Below are 15,427 nucleotides of genomic sequence, written 5' to 3'. Positions count from 1 at the left end.
GTGTTTATTAATAATAGGTTTGTTAGTTAATTTAGTAAGTAATTAACGGTTATTTATTCCCTTTATTTAGGGTTTGTGAATTAGTTTAGTTAGTAATTAATGGTATGTACTATGTTTTTTGTTAGGGTTTTTTTTCCATAATTTAGCTATGTTTTTTCCATGTTAATACTTATATTTCATGCAGATGAGTACTCCATCAAATGCTGAGCAGGCCGATGCCCAGATAGGTACACTGGGATCTGACTCCTCTGGATCCGAACCTTATAGGAGCCCGAGCGTATCACCACGTGAATCTCCTAGAGCTAAGAAGGCCCGTCTTGAGTTGGAACGTGACCCTAATTACGAGCCTGAAGATGAGCCAAATGATGATGAGGTATATATGCTCGTAGATTGTCTATACGAGAGAATAATGCATGTGTATGTATGTACCTATCAACTGAATTGACAGGAGGTGTTCTCTCAAGTTGTTGCCGAAATGGAGGTAGAGTCACAAGATGTTCATAAGGACACGGCGCCTCAAACGACCGGGACATCCTCCGAGCGAAGAAGTACAAAGAAAAAGAGTGATCGGGCACGAGGAGATAGAGGAAGGAATAGATTTCCAGAAGAAGTTTATAGGATTACAGAGATTAGCCCGAGCGGAGAGCCCTTAGCACCTCTAGAGGCGCTACCCAAATTTAGGGCCGCCATTGGATGGTTAGTAAAGGAAGAATTTGATATCACCTGGAGTGATTGGAGTATGGTGCCTGAAGGAAAGAGGAAGAATTGTTGGACTCGATTGTGCACTAAGTTTATTTTCCCGGAGGGAACAGAAGGTTTGGTCAAGGGTCATGTCATGAAGCAGTTAGCAATATCATTCCGAGGCTATAGGCACGATATGAATAAAAAGTGGCTACAGAAGGGGCGGGACCCAACGAAGTGGTACCCTATCACAGCAGAACAGTGGGCACATTTTAGTGTCATAAAAAACTCCGACGACTCCAAGGCTAAGAGCCAAGCCGCCTCAAGACTTGCGAAGAAGAACAAGTAGCACCACCACCTCGGCACTGGCGGTTACAAGACCAAGATTCCTAAATGGAGGGCAGAAGACGAAGCAAAGAGGAGAGAGGGCAAGTTGGCATTGACAGATATAGTGCCAGAACGAAGTGCGAATTGGCTTCGCGCTCGGAAGGCAAACACTGAGAGTGATGAGATCTCCTGTCCCGATGAGATCAAGCCAGTTGCCGAGAAGGTTTTGGAAGCAACAAACCTAGAAAAGACAGGTGCCTTCAAGTCACAGAGGGAGAGGGACAGCCTTTCCCATGCTCTAGGTAACAAAATTATATTTTCCATTTTGTTCGAGTAAAATAGAAATCGACACTGACATTAAATATCATGTTGTAGGTAACCCCGAGCATCCAGGTCGTGTACGGGGCGTCTCATCCAGAACCACCTGGAAAGAAGGGTTTGGTGAAGAGTGGAAAGGCATGTATAAGAAAAGAGAACGACATAAGGAGCACATGAAGGATTTTTTTGAGCAGCAGGCTGCCAAAAAATTTAGGGATTTGATGGAAGACTTCATTAAAAACCCTGATCCTAAAGTGATGAAGCGGTTGGCGGGAGCAGTGTCTGCTCAACAGATGTCATCACAAGCTCCTTCATATATGCAGCATGTCCTAGCTCAACCCTTGGGTAGCCAGGAGATGGCCACACAATCTATGCCCTTTCCAAGCAGTATAGCGTCAACATCAAATCAGGACCATTATCCAGTTGACGATATTGATAAACCTTGGCCTTGCTCATTGTTAATTGGATATGGCCTTAGGAATCAGCATACAAAGCAAGTGGCCACAGGCAATGCCATCCCTGGACGTAGGTTTCATGGTGTCGAGATGCAAGATGCATACTGCAGGGTGGAAGTGTTGACGGTCGAGAGTGGATATGAAGACGACTTCATCGACATCCTGACCTCTGAGGGTATAGAGAAGCTTGGACAAGCAATCAAGAACTTCATACAATGGCCGAGACGGTACGTAAGGTTGATTGATCCACCAACAGCACCCTCTCCACCAGTGCATCAAGCATCCCAAGAGGCCGAAACAAGTCAACAGCCAGCATCGCCAATGCATGCCCCAGCATCCCCGTATATTTATGAGCCACCATCGTCATCCCCAATACATGATATGTCATTCTCGCTGGATGAGCTCGAGGGGCCAGCCAAGAACATGCCCGAGCAGTAGACTCCGCTAGCCAAGAAGGACACAACACCAGAGAAGGAGGTAGAGCAAACTCCCCCGCCACCACCAAAGCAGAATGAAGATGAGCAAACTCCCCCGCCACCACCAAAGCATAAGGAAGCAGAGCAAACTCCCCCACAAGCACCGGCCTCCAAGAAGGCAAAGAAATTTCCAATTCCAAAATTGGTTTCTCCCTATGAGCCAAAAAGGGGAAAGCAGCAGGCACAGTTCTATTTCTGAAAGGGCTTGGAAAGCAGCGGACGGCATGAGTCGTTGAGCTCGAACCGTCACAGAATAAGGAAGCCGCCGGCCAAGCAACTGAAGCCGTGCCACCAACAAAGGAAGCCCCAAGTGGCGATGTACATGTCGAACCGCCATCAAATACACCATTGACCCTTAAGGATATAAGAAAGCCAATGGATGATGAGTATGTCAATGTCCCCAGTAACTATGTGCCCGGAAGGCCTATGCTGCAATGGACGGTGCTTGAAAAGGGTCCATGGACGATAAAAAGGTTTCATGACTAGTACATGAGAGCAGTGAATGCTGGCCTGCATGCAGTTAGTGTTGACATACCAGCAGACGTGTTTGCTACTGGCAAGGATAAAAGCGGGGCATTTGTTACCTTCGAGGACATGCACCTGCTGTTGAACTATAGGAAACTTGACGTCCAACTCATTACAATCTGGTGCCTGTAAGTATCACTCATGCACACACATTGTTATTATTAAATTCGGAATGTGATAAACTCTAATATGTGGATGTTGTATGTAGTTTGCAAGACCACGAGCAGAGATCGTTAACTACAGGATCGATGGTCGGTTACCTGAGTCCAATCAGGTTACAAGAAAATATGCACAAATTTGTACTTACAAATGAAGATAGAGCAAAGATAGAGAAGGACAAAACACCAGAACAAGTTGCAGAAGCTGTAAAGAAATTGCAACGAAAATACGAGGACAAATATGCCCTCTATCTCAGTAGAGCAATGCTGAGATATAAGTACAGGGATTTTATATTGGCACCCTACAACTTTGGGTAAGCGTGACCTCGTATACGTACTTCAAATTATCGTGTTAACCCTAAGTACATGTGTCGCTCACTCGTTTATTCATGCAGTGACCATTGGATTGTTTTTTATATTTATCCATTCGAAGGGAAGGTGCTTGTCCTAGACTCCTTACATTATCCTCCTCAGTCATATCAAACATTCCTGATTCATTTAGAAAGGTGAGCCAACATGCAACCACATCCGTACTTATATGAATTGGAGTTTCTAAATAACTATAGTGTTTTATATTCGATATCTACAGGGCATGGCGGTTTTATAAGAAGCAAAAAGGACCGGTCGACGCCGCCCGCTTAGATCCTAGTGTGCCATTGACGATACAACACCATTATCCGGTAAGTTGTCCGAACACATATAATCATATAAATAATACACAAGGCATGACAATTTTAGTTTAATCTTTTGCTCATTAATTACATAGTGCCACATGCAACCACCTGGATCGGTCTACTGTGGATACTATGTGTGTGAGTTCATAAGGCAGCGGGGACGATACGTCAGGGACAAAAATATGGTAAAAAATATCTATGTATGAAGTTTTCTCATTAAAGTTGGAAATATTAATATTGGACATGTGTCAATGATGCTTTTAAACTTTGTTTCCAGCCGAGAAGCAAAGGAAAGGACGTGCCATTCACTCCAAAAACTATGGAAGATATAGTAGCAGACTTGTGCGGTTTTATTATGAGAGAAATAATTCCAAATACCGGATCATATTTTTATGAAGCCGGTGATTTAGCAAGTGAAAGATTTAGAGCGCTGACAGACCTAGCTGGTCTAAACTTGAAACGAAATGACATGTAAACACCAAATGGTTGAACTCATAACATGAAATGACGTGTATTATATGTAATTTTATGCTTGATGTTTGATTTCATGTGTACACATCTGTAATATTTATATGTGTTGTATGTATGATGCAATTTTATGGTTCATGTTAGCATATCTTATATATATATATATATATATAGTGCAGTGTGGAGGCAAATATTAAAATTTGAAATAAAAAAATAATAATTACACAGGCGGCACACAGAGTGAGCCGCCTGTGAAAAATGGGTTTTCACAGGCGGCTGACAAAGTGAGCCGCCTGTGTAAATAACTATTTACACAGGCGGCTGACAAAGTGAGCCGCCTGTACTGTGGGCCGATTAGTACTGACCCCTAGTATAGGCGGTGGACTTGGCCGCCTGTATAAATGCCTCTACCACCGCCTGTGAAAACGTTTTCTGTACCAGTGATCCATCAGAACCAAACCACCTAACCCGTCATTGTACAAGTTGGTTTTGAAAACCAGCTAAACCTGATCAAACCCGTCGTTGAACATGCCTACATATGGTAACCAAGACCTTAATATATATACATGAATGATAACAAAGATCTTTTTAGGATGGTACAGCCTTGTCCAAGCTAGGCCAATGTTAGATTCAAATTCTGTAAACATATTATAATATAACCATCTCATGGACATTCTTTCTAGTACTCGACTAGGATCTCGGATGTGCAAGAGCATGTCGGAGGGGTAGAACAGTCACTAGGGCTGCAAGCAATGACGAGCCAATGCCACTGGCTCAACGTAGCCCAACAAACCGACCGGATCATGCTAACATTGATCCTAGCATGCCCTGGCTTTAGCGTGTCTCCATCTTCACGAGCATTCTGCTAGTACCTCCCGTGCACCATATCTTAACTAGGAATGGAAGTGTATGTGGAGGGGTTTTTTCCACCGAGAGTATATACTGAGACTACAAATGGTGAAGCAATGAGCTAGTATTACATATTGGATTGGTGTAGGACTACAAGCTCCAAATCACCTCATTTGTCCATGGGGAGTGGAGGTATCTACTGCATCCAAACGCATGTATAAGTAGAAACAAAGGCGGTAGCTGAATCTGATGGTGGAAAAGAATGTAACAGGTCACTAGTAGAGAACAGACTTTCAGTTCAAGGCTTTAGTCCCGGCCATTTTTGGGCCTGGGACTAAAGAAAGGATTAGTCCCTGTTGAAGCTAGCAACTGGGACTAAACTCACCCGCCCAACGGCTAGAGCCGTAGCTTTTCCAGGAGGGGAGCGAGAGGGGACCTTTGGTCACGGTTGGTGGCTCAAACCAGGACTAAAGGTCACCCTCCAGTCACAGTTGGAGCCACCAGCCGTGACTAAACCTTTAATCCCGGTTGGTGGCTCCCACCGGGACTAGAATTCCACCTGTAGTCCAGGTTTACACCATAAACCGGGACTACATGTCCCAGGCTATATACTTCCTCCTTCTTCCTCCCTCAGCCTGAGCCATTTCAAGCTCTCTGCCTGCTCTCTATTCTTGCTCGTGGAAGGAGTTCATGCTTGCGGGATTGGTGAAGACTTCATTCCTCCATCCATTCTTCAGTTCTAAAGGTTACCAACTTCATCCTCTCATGTTTCATCACTAGCATGGCTCATTTTGTGGTCTAGAAATAGAGAAATTTGTGGTTTTTTAGATTGGGAATGATGATATTTTTTTTATTTATATACCATTTGAGCTCAAAATCACTTGATAGTTTGAATATGAAGATGAAGGAAGCTTATAGTAGTTCATCAAAACTAGTATGCACCTTTCATTGCCTCATTTCATGGTCTAGAAATAGAGAAATTTTTGGTTTTCTAGATTGGTAATAATGGTGAATATAGTTGATTTATATGCCATTTGAGCTCAAAATCACTTGATAGTTTGCATATGTAGATGAAGGAATCTTATAGTAGCTCATCAAAACTAGTATGCACCTTTTATTGCCTCATTTCATGGTTTAGAAATAGAGAAATATAAAGTTTTTTAGTATATAGCTCATTTAATTTCATGGTTCACAAAATGAGAAATTTATAGTAGTTGATGAAAATGAGTATAGAGAGTCATACATGGCGACTGCTTCTGGGTCCTCGGCCTCGCATGGGGTCCCTAAGCGACTAAGGCCGGACCTCCCTCTCATTGCATGTGGCAAGTGTGCACAGAAGACTGTGAGGGAGTATAGGGTGAAGAAGATCCCAACCAAGGGCGCATCTTCTACACGTGTCCGGATCGCGAAGTGAGTTATTTTTTGTCATGTTTTGTTATAGTTTGTAGCCATTTTTCGTGATGATTTTGATTAAAGTTCTTGATTTTTTGCTGTAATTTTAGTGGGATGGCACTAGATCATGTGACGGTCGGTACTGGGAGGAAGAATATGTTGTGCACGTCCAAGAATCTCTTGCAAAGGAGACTGAGGCGGCTGATGAGAGTGCACCTGTGTATGATGAGGTAGTGAACCAGCAGAAGAATGATCTGTCTGTTTTAACACCCTCGGTGTTACACCATAAATCACTTACTAAAACATGTCATAAGCATCATGTTTAAATGTTATTGCATGTGATAATATGAACAAGTGAAGCAGTGTAATTTAAACGAACCATAAAAACTTAAAACAAAATGTTGTTCACGACTTATGAAATTATCAAGTAAGGATGTTCGCGAATTTTTATTGAACAAAAACACTATAGAACATGCATGAGAGGCCTAAATAAAGTTGGAAGTCTAAGAATTATAGTTGACAGTGAAATACTTGGTGTAGAGAAATAATTGGGTTAAGTACAAATTTCAATAGCTTGAAAATGCAACTAGAAATAGAAATCCAATTAAAACTTAGAAAATTTCTGGAACTTTGGAAAGGGTAGACATTGCTTTGTTCATCAATTTTTGTAGAAAAATTTAGTTAACAAGTAGAGTAGTGTCATGGCCTGTTTTAGTTGCCTAATATACCCTCTAAAGTATGGTGAAGATAGTTTGGGTGTTTGGCCAACCGATTAGTTGTTTTGGACGCTTTAAAAAGCGTTCATGGCACGTCCTCGGTCGGTTTTCTCGCGTAGGCATGGTCACCGCGCCCCTGAGCCACTACGTCAACGCGCCAGCCGCCACGTGCGCGCGCGCCTGGTCGTGCTCGGCTGGCCGCTGTGGCGGATAGCCCTGGCGCGCAGCTGCCCCACCTCACTACCGCACTACTACCCCATCGCTAGCTCCTAGCCATGCGCCATCACGCCATCGTTGCCCTGCCCCAGCTCGCTACACCGTGCTGTTGCCCGCCACGCCGCAGCACGCTGCCGTCGCGTCCGCCTGTGCCTAGGAATAGTAGTGTTGTGAAGGAGAGAGTAGGCGAGGGCCGTTGTGCATAAGTGTTGTCGCTAGGAACAGTAGTGTGGACCGCGGGTTCATTTGTCCTAAAGCTAGGGGCTTTTCTGCAAGAGCATGTCGCGCGCGGGCTCCCCCGCTGCGGGACGCCTTCGTGTGTGGGCCGCGCCCGTTCGTTAGTGGGCCGTGCTGGTTGAATTTGTTTTTCCTTTTTTCTAGAAAATAGAAATAGGTTTTATTTTTAGATTCTGAGCTAGACTTTGAAAAATCATATCAATTCACATAGACGTCCAAAAATGGTGAAGTAAATTATGTTTGGTTCCTAAAAATATTGTCTATCTGATGATATGATTAGTGGATACATGTCTGACTTCATGCTAAGGTATATTAATTCATTTGAAAGAGCTTAGTATTATTTAGGATAATATTGTAGAAATTTTTGTGGCTAATTGATAATAGCTTTGGCCCTGAAACCTTTATAGTAGGTTCATTGTATTATTATGTGCTCACTGTAATTTTTGTAGCCCTAGGATAGAATGGGAAATAAGATAGCTAATTACCCCCTTTTAAGTGTATATTAAATCATTAATAGAAATGAGAAAGCATTTTTAGTTGCTAAGATAATACTTGAATGTTTCATACCTATTTAGTGGAAAGGATGGGTAGCTTAGCATCTTAGTCATTAGAGTTAGCTTAGTAGCTTGGTAGATGTATTGTTATTTTAAGAGCTGCTGTTGCTAAAATGCTAAGTGTTGCATCATCATTGCATGCATGTAGAGAACGCGTTGGTGGAGTTCGTAACCGCTGGAGAGCAGGAATACAAGGAGGTGATTGAGGAGTACGAGGAGGAGGTCTTCGTATAGGAGGAAGCCTTAGAGCCACCGATGACTGACATAGCTGACCACCCGCCTACCCAAGTCAAGCCCCGGTGCATAACCCTTATTTTGAATAATCACTATATATATATATATATGAGATGTGCATTACGTTTCAGGACTTTGGTGAAAACTACATGCATAAATATATCTACCTATGAGTCCTACTAGTATAGATCGCGTAGCTGCTATGCTTAAGTTTTTCGATAGCGTGAGTAACCTGCTATTACTCACAGTAGGTGATTATTATTACTGCTCTCATAATAAAATTGTGTAAAGAAAATGAAGACCGAACAGGGATATGGTACGGCTGTTGGTGGGTGTAATAGGTTGTGTCCCGTGGCCAACGGGGCATAGCTTGATTACACTATTTTCCCTATCCGTGTTGGTTAAGGACCGTTCGTTGCTGTGGATGGTAGTCAGGTCACAGACTTATTATCCTGAGCACATACTTGCTTATGGGAGCGAGAAGACTTGTCACTTTCTTGTCATGGGTTCTGGCTCTTTCTGAACCGACTGATTCGAGGCGGGGATGGTGGAGGTCTAAGCACCGCACTGAGTCCAGGACTCAGGAGCGGGGGCTTGGAGTCCAAGTTTGGATGGGGACCTGGACCCCGTGATAGGAGATTGGTAGGTTGGTCTTGCTTATGCTTGGGGTACAAGCGGGGCGTGTGTTTTGGGGTACCCAGCTGGGATACATTGGTTCGCAAATCACTGCGTGATGTGGTATGGCATGGCTATGATCTAGCATCGTAGTAAGAACTGGAAGATGAAAGGTGAAGAATGGCTCTGATTGCTCAACTCATGCTTGAAAGTAGAACAAGTGCTTACCTAGAAGGGTTAGTTAATGTACTAATCTAGACCGCTAATAAAATGAACACATAAGGAGTCACGATTAGTAATGCTTTCCGCTAAAAGAAAACCAGGAAGCCATAAAGCCTATCATATCCTTTGGAGTCGGGAAACTATTCCCACTAGTTGGGTAAGTCTTGCAAGTATATTGTGTACTCAGGGTTTATTTACCCCGGTTGTAGGTGTAGCTTAAGGATGGCTTTTGTGTGGAGGATTCTTCTGGTGGGCACAGATGGATCCTTGTATCTTATCGTTAGATGTTTAATTCAATTCCGCACTCTGAACTTGGTATTGTAATAATTTATTTCTAAGAACTCCTGTTGTATGAAATGGATTAAGTATTGTAAGCTCGTTCTCATTATTGGATCCTGGATGAAAAATGTGGATTATTTGGGTTTTGCCTTGGGGTGTGCTCAATGGAACCGTCCGATGTAGCTAACTTTTGGGGTGCTTAGTGTCTAACGGAAGACGAGCGCCCCCGAAAGCGTGTTATTTTGGGTGGTTCTGCCACACTATTTTAGTTGGAATTGGTCTCAAAATCCTTATTCTGTTGAAGTGCATTGTAGGTTTAGTTTGTTTAGTGTTAGTTGGGATTGTCTACATTGTATCAAGGCTTTAATAAATTAATGTTCGAGAGTACGTGAAAGAGTTATGTGTTATAGGATATTAATTAATCATGTTGATTGATGGATGTTGTATAATATGGGTTATTACAAGTTTTTGATGTGGTGTACGTCATGTAATGCTGATGAACCGGCAATAGATGTACAACGTGTGGACCGCCGCTCCCCAAAGTTCATTAGGGGCGTGCATGAATTAATAAATGTGGCCAAGGCAAACACGCGGAATGGTTTCATGTGCTGCCCATGTGTTCTATGTAAGAATGAGAAGGATTATTCTTGCTCAAGGATCCTTCACGAACACCTATTTATGTCAGGTTTCATGCCAAACTATATTTGTTGGACTATGCATGGAGAAAGAGGTGCTATAATGGAAGAAGGTGAAGAAGAAGAAGGAGATGATGACAACATTATTATTCGTGGGTTTGCTGAGTATGGTGCTTTTGATGATACTGCAATGGGGGAAGCTAAAGAAGAGGTAGCAGCTAAAGAAGAGGTAGCGGTAGAAGATGAGCCCGCTAATGATCTTGGTCAGGCCATCCGTGATGCATAGAGAGAATGCGAAAGTGAAAAGGAGAAGATAAAGTTTGAGCGCATGTTAGAGGATCACAAGAAATTGCTATACCCGACCTGCGAAGAGGGGCAAAAAAAGTTGGGTACCACACTTGAATTGCTGCAATGGAAGGAAAAGAATGGTGTATCCATCAAGGGATTTGGGGAGTTACTGACTATCGCAAAGAAGATGCTTCCGAAGGCAAATGAATTGCCCGTCACTACATACACAACAAAACAGGTCATCTGCCCTCTAGGATTAGAAATCTAGAAGATACATGCATGTCCTAATGACTGCATCCTCTACCACGGCGAGTACGAGAATTTGGATGCATGCCCGGTATACCGTGCATCATGGTATAGGATCAGGCGAGATGACCCTGGTGATGTAGAGGGCGAAGGTGAACATCCCAAGAAGAGAATCCCTACCAAGGTGATGTGGTATGCTCCTATAATACCACGCTTGAAATGTTTGTTCAGAAACAAAGAGCATGCAAAGTTGTTGCGATGGCACAAAGAAGACCATAAGGTAGACAATATGTTGAGACACCCCGCTTATGGGTCTTAGTGGAGAGCAATCGACAGAGAATTTCTAAAGTTTGCAGATGACACAAGAAACTTAAGGCTTGTTTTAAGTACGAATGGCATGAATCCTTTCGGGGAGCAGAGCAACAGTCATAGCACTTGGCCTGTTACTCTATGTATCTACAACCTTCCTCCATGGTTGTACATAAAGCGGAAGTTCATTATGATGCAAGTGCTCATCCAAGGCCCGAAGCAACCTGGTGTTGACATAGAAATTTGGTTCGAGATAAGAAGTCCCTGAAGACAGGAAATTATCAAGGAAGGCCAAATCCTCCAATCAAATCGGCTAAATAGATTGCCAGATCAGCTAGCAAAATGACGACATCAAGGGAAAGAGCCCTATCGACAGAGACAGCAAGACATGAAATAAGAAGATGCGTTGGGCTCCATAGAAGGGAAAGATTGGAGTCCAAGTTATCCTAGATTAGGAAGTTTTGTTCGTTTTTCCAAGTTTTGTAACCAGTCTTGTTTGACCAGGACTCATTGTTAGGCCTTGGGTATAAATATTGAACCCCGGCCATTGTAATAGACATCTCCAACGATCTATACAAACAAGTACCTTTACTTTTTGGCTTATGCCACCCCTTAGGAGTAGGAGTAGAATAGATTTTGATGAGTTCTTTGATGAGTAGGGCTACATCGGTTAGGTCCAACCTCCAGTTTGTCTAAGTATCCGTCACGACTTATACCTTGTTTGTAAGGCTGCATTGGTTAGGTCTGACCTCTTGCAAGCTTTGTATAAGTTAGTTATCGTCAGTTAATTGTAAGGCTACCTTGGTTAAGTCTGATCTCTTGCAATTGTAGATAGTTATCCTTGGTTCTTATCAAAATCCACATGGCTGCCCTCGGTTAAGTCTGATCTCATACGATTTTTTATACGAACCCCTTGCCCAATTAAGATCGATATAGATCGGCTTTGTATCTTTTTGAATCATCATCTTATCGCATTACATTGTTCACCTCCTGCACTGACGATGGTTCTTGTTAGCTTAGCCATTCTAATCCATTCTTGATCAAAGATAGCGTGTGGTCAAGGCATGTTTAGCCCTAGGTAAGGCTTGCTAGCTAATGAGATCTAGTCTAGAAGTGCTTTTATGGCTGCATCGGTTAGGTCTGACCCCCACTGCTAGCATCATAGATTGGAAATTGTCAAATTGTAAGCCTTGCTTATGGCCAAGCATAGTCTATGGCTGCATACTATGTCTGCATCGGCTATTTAGCCGATTGCCTATGCTTTCACGATAACAACATGTTCTCGTGATCTCGTTAAGCGTTTATAGATCTACGTGCTTTGAAGGTTTAATTTGTTATCTTTATTATAGCTGCATCAGTTAGGTCTGACCCCCACTGCTAAAGATAGTAGATTGGATCTGATAGGTGTACGGGTTTATACAAGTCTAACGGTTGAGTGGTTGCATGCTATGACCCTTCTTTCACTGGAATCGGCTATTTAGCCGATAATCTATCTTTTGAGAATATATGTTGGCTCCGTACATGCTTTTTACTTGTTTTTATCTTGGTTAAAAGCTAGTATGTTTCTCAATCAAATCATATGCTTTCATGCCTATCTTTTGTACACCTCTTCTCATGCTTTCATGATAATCGGCAGGTTAGATCTATTTAATTGAGTAACTGATGATTACCGATATGCTTGTTTTACTTATCATGCATCATGAACATGCTAGATATCGACACTCTAGTAGATAGCCTTGTCTCACTAGCCACTTGGGCGCACATTTGGAACTGTCTAGATGAACGACCGGCATGTTCCACCTTAAAATTACTGATCAATCTTGCTCCCTTATCAATTGCAGGTTAGATTGACTGGCACGCCCTGAGGTCATGGCCGTCCGGTCCGGTGGTACCCTCCCAAAGCCTGGAGAGAAGCTCGGGATCTGCTCCACATGGCCTCCTCACTGGCGTTGATCACTATGTTCCTGGCATTGATTTTTTGGCATCGACACAAGTCTGGTATGCCCGGTGGGACCACAATCGTTTGATCAGAAGTCGACTGCAATCGTCAACATGGAAAACAACAATGCCATCCTCAAGGTCAACCTTGAGGACTTGACTGACGATCAGAAGGCACTTATCAAGTAGGCAGCGGAAGAATTCAAAGAGAAGTACCTACTGTCTTAGCAGGACACGCAAATCCGTCGTTCAGAAGACTTCACTGCCAAGAGTTCTCCTGCATGCACAGAGCGATCCAAATGAAGAAGCTGAAGCTAGACTTGCCGCCCAGGTGATCCACAAGACTATCAATGTAGTCATTACAAATCATAATTAGATGCTTGCCAATATGATTGGCAATGTTATGAAGACAGTTTTTTGGGGCACCAGTTGATCAAATGGGACCGGCATACTTCAGTGGCTTCAACCCTTCAGCTGTTGGAAGCAATGTGACTAGCTCTAGTCAATAGCCAAACGGTGGGCAGTATCAGTAGCCACCAACATAGCAGTTTCTAGGAGGACAAGCCCCAGACTCTCAAGCTCAGCTAATCGTAGGGGGGCAAGTGCCAAACCCGCCAGCAGCAGGGGGCAAGGTCAAGGTCAAGTGACAGGGCACAACCACCTGCTTAGCAATCTCCAAGTGCCCCTATCACATAGATAAGTCAGCATCCAACTAGACAAAACCAAGCTTATTCAGTCCAGTAGCCAACCTCGCTGATTAGTCAACAGGTTGTGCAATGACCATCTCAGGGAAAGTTCACTACTTCCTATCAGACACCTCAATCGGCCTATAAAATTGCTCCATCAGTACAATGGATCACCAAGGATATCAGACCTAACATCTTGAATAGTCAGTTGTAAGGATACACTACTCACAATGCTCAGATCGACTATCTAGAAGGGTATCACCTAGTTTCTAATGCTAGCACATACGAGATGATGCCACACCCTGGGTATACGAGTCCCTATAGCTATAATGCACAACAACTTCAGTAGCTTCAAGCCTAGGGATAGCAGCTACAAGTTCAAGGACAACAGTCTCAGGCTCAGGGTCAACAAGCTCAAGCACAAGGATCTCAAGCCTAGGCCTAAGGACAGTCGAGATAGGAAGCTGTTGGCATGGATGCTGATGAATTCGCCAACAGGATACTTGCTATGATGCAGAGCTAGTTTGGTCTGAAACCCAAAGGACAAGTTGGCTCCTACCAGTGCCCAAACCCAGCTTGGTATGATATTGTGTAGCTCCCTCCATGCTACAAGGTCCTAGATTTCTCAAAATTTACTAGGGTAGATGAGATGACAACCATGGAACATATTAGCCGCTACCTCGTCCAACTCAGAGATCCATCTGTTGAGGAGGCACACAAAGTTTGGTTCTTCCCTTTGTCCCTCTCTAGACCAGCCTTCAGTTGGTTTTCTTCACTCGAGCCAAACTCTATCGCTGGATGGGCTGATCTGGAGAACAAGTTCCATGCATATTTCTACAGTGGAATAGGGGAAAAGAAGCTTACAAATCTGACAAGCATGAGGCAGAGGAACAATGAGATAGGCTCTGAGTTCATTCAAAGATTCAGAGAAGTAAGGAGCTATTGCTACTCATTGAATCTGTCTGATGGCCAATTGGCTGGATTGGCCCTTCAAGGGATGTCTCCATTGATCAGAGAAAAGTTTGAAGGCCAAGACTTTGAAAGCTTGACCCATTTAGTTCAGAGAGTGTTTGCTTTTGAAAGCCAGCACCAGACCCTATGCAAAGAGAAGTATTTGAAGGGGACTGTTGCTATGACTGATCCCTATGATGCAGACTCTGATGAAGATGAAGAAGTCACAACCGCTGAGTGGACATGGGGCAAGGCTCCAGTATCGTGTCAATGGGTGAAGGAAAAGAAAGATGTTTATGACTTCGATATCAAGAAAGCTGATAGGATCTTTGACTTGCTGCTAGAGAAGAAGCAGTTGAGATTACCTATGAATCATGTGATCCCTTCGGCTAAAGAATTGAAGGGGAAGAAATACTACAAGTTCCATAATGCCACCACTCATAATACTAGTGAGTGTAGAATCTTCCGCGTACACATTCAGAAGGCCATAGAGCAAGGAAAGATCAAGTTTGAGCCAGCCAAGCAACCAGCAATGGGCATAGATGGACATCCCTTTCTAGGGGTTCATATGGTGGAGTTTTAGTTGGCTAAGGGAAAGACAAAGGTCTTGACATCAGCTAAGGCCAAGGAAAACTGGTCTATTGACCCCAAAGTCCAGATATCGGCAAATGAGTTCAAGAAGGATGATCAGCAGAAGAGCCAATACGAACAAGGCAAGACATCCAAAGATGGTGCTTTACATCCTCAGGTCACTTCTAGGATCTTATTGAACAAGTGGCAAAGCTAGAAGGAAAAGGACTATTAGCGCCGGCTTAAAGAAGAAGAATATGAGCGTCGGTGCGAAGAAGAAGGGTATGGAAGAGAACAAGCCAAGCTACATTGGAGTTGTCCTTTCTTCAGACACTGTTGGAACGAAGGTTTGAAATTGCCTATAAGACAACTGCCTAGAGTGCAGTAATCAGTTTGTAGAGTTCAGGC

The 15,427-nt window shown here is 43.3% G+C and overlaps 1 protein-coding gene across 1 annotated transcript; it reads left to right on the top strand.

The window, feature by feature from the left end:
- Positions 1-14,156: 14,156 nt before the first annotated feature.
- Positions 14,157-15,032, top strand: LOC136535269 (uncharacterized). The gene has a single exon (XM_066527564.1). It carries the CDS (start codon positions 14,157-14,159, stop codon positions 15,030-15,032), a length of 876 nt encoding a protein of 291 aa, XP_066383661.1.
- Positions 15,033-15,427: the final 395 nt, after the last annotated feature.

Source organism: Miscanthus floridulus, unplaced genomic scaffold, assembly GCF_019320115.1.
Source record: "Miscanthus floridulus cultivar M001 unplaced genomic scaffold, ASM1932011v1 os_2644_1_2, whole genome shotgun sequence".
Classification (NCBI taxonomy): Eukaryota; Viridiplantae; Streptophyta; class Magnoliopsida; order Poales; family Poaceae; genus Miscanthus; species Miscanthus floridulus.
The sequence above is the reverse complement of the archived record's forward strand: the minus strand, read 5'-3'. Positions and strand labels throughout refer to the sequence as shown.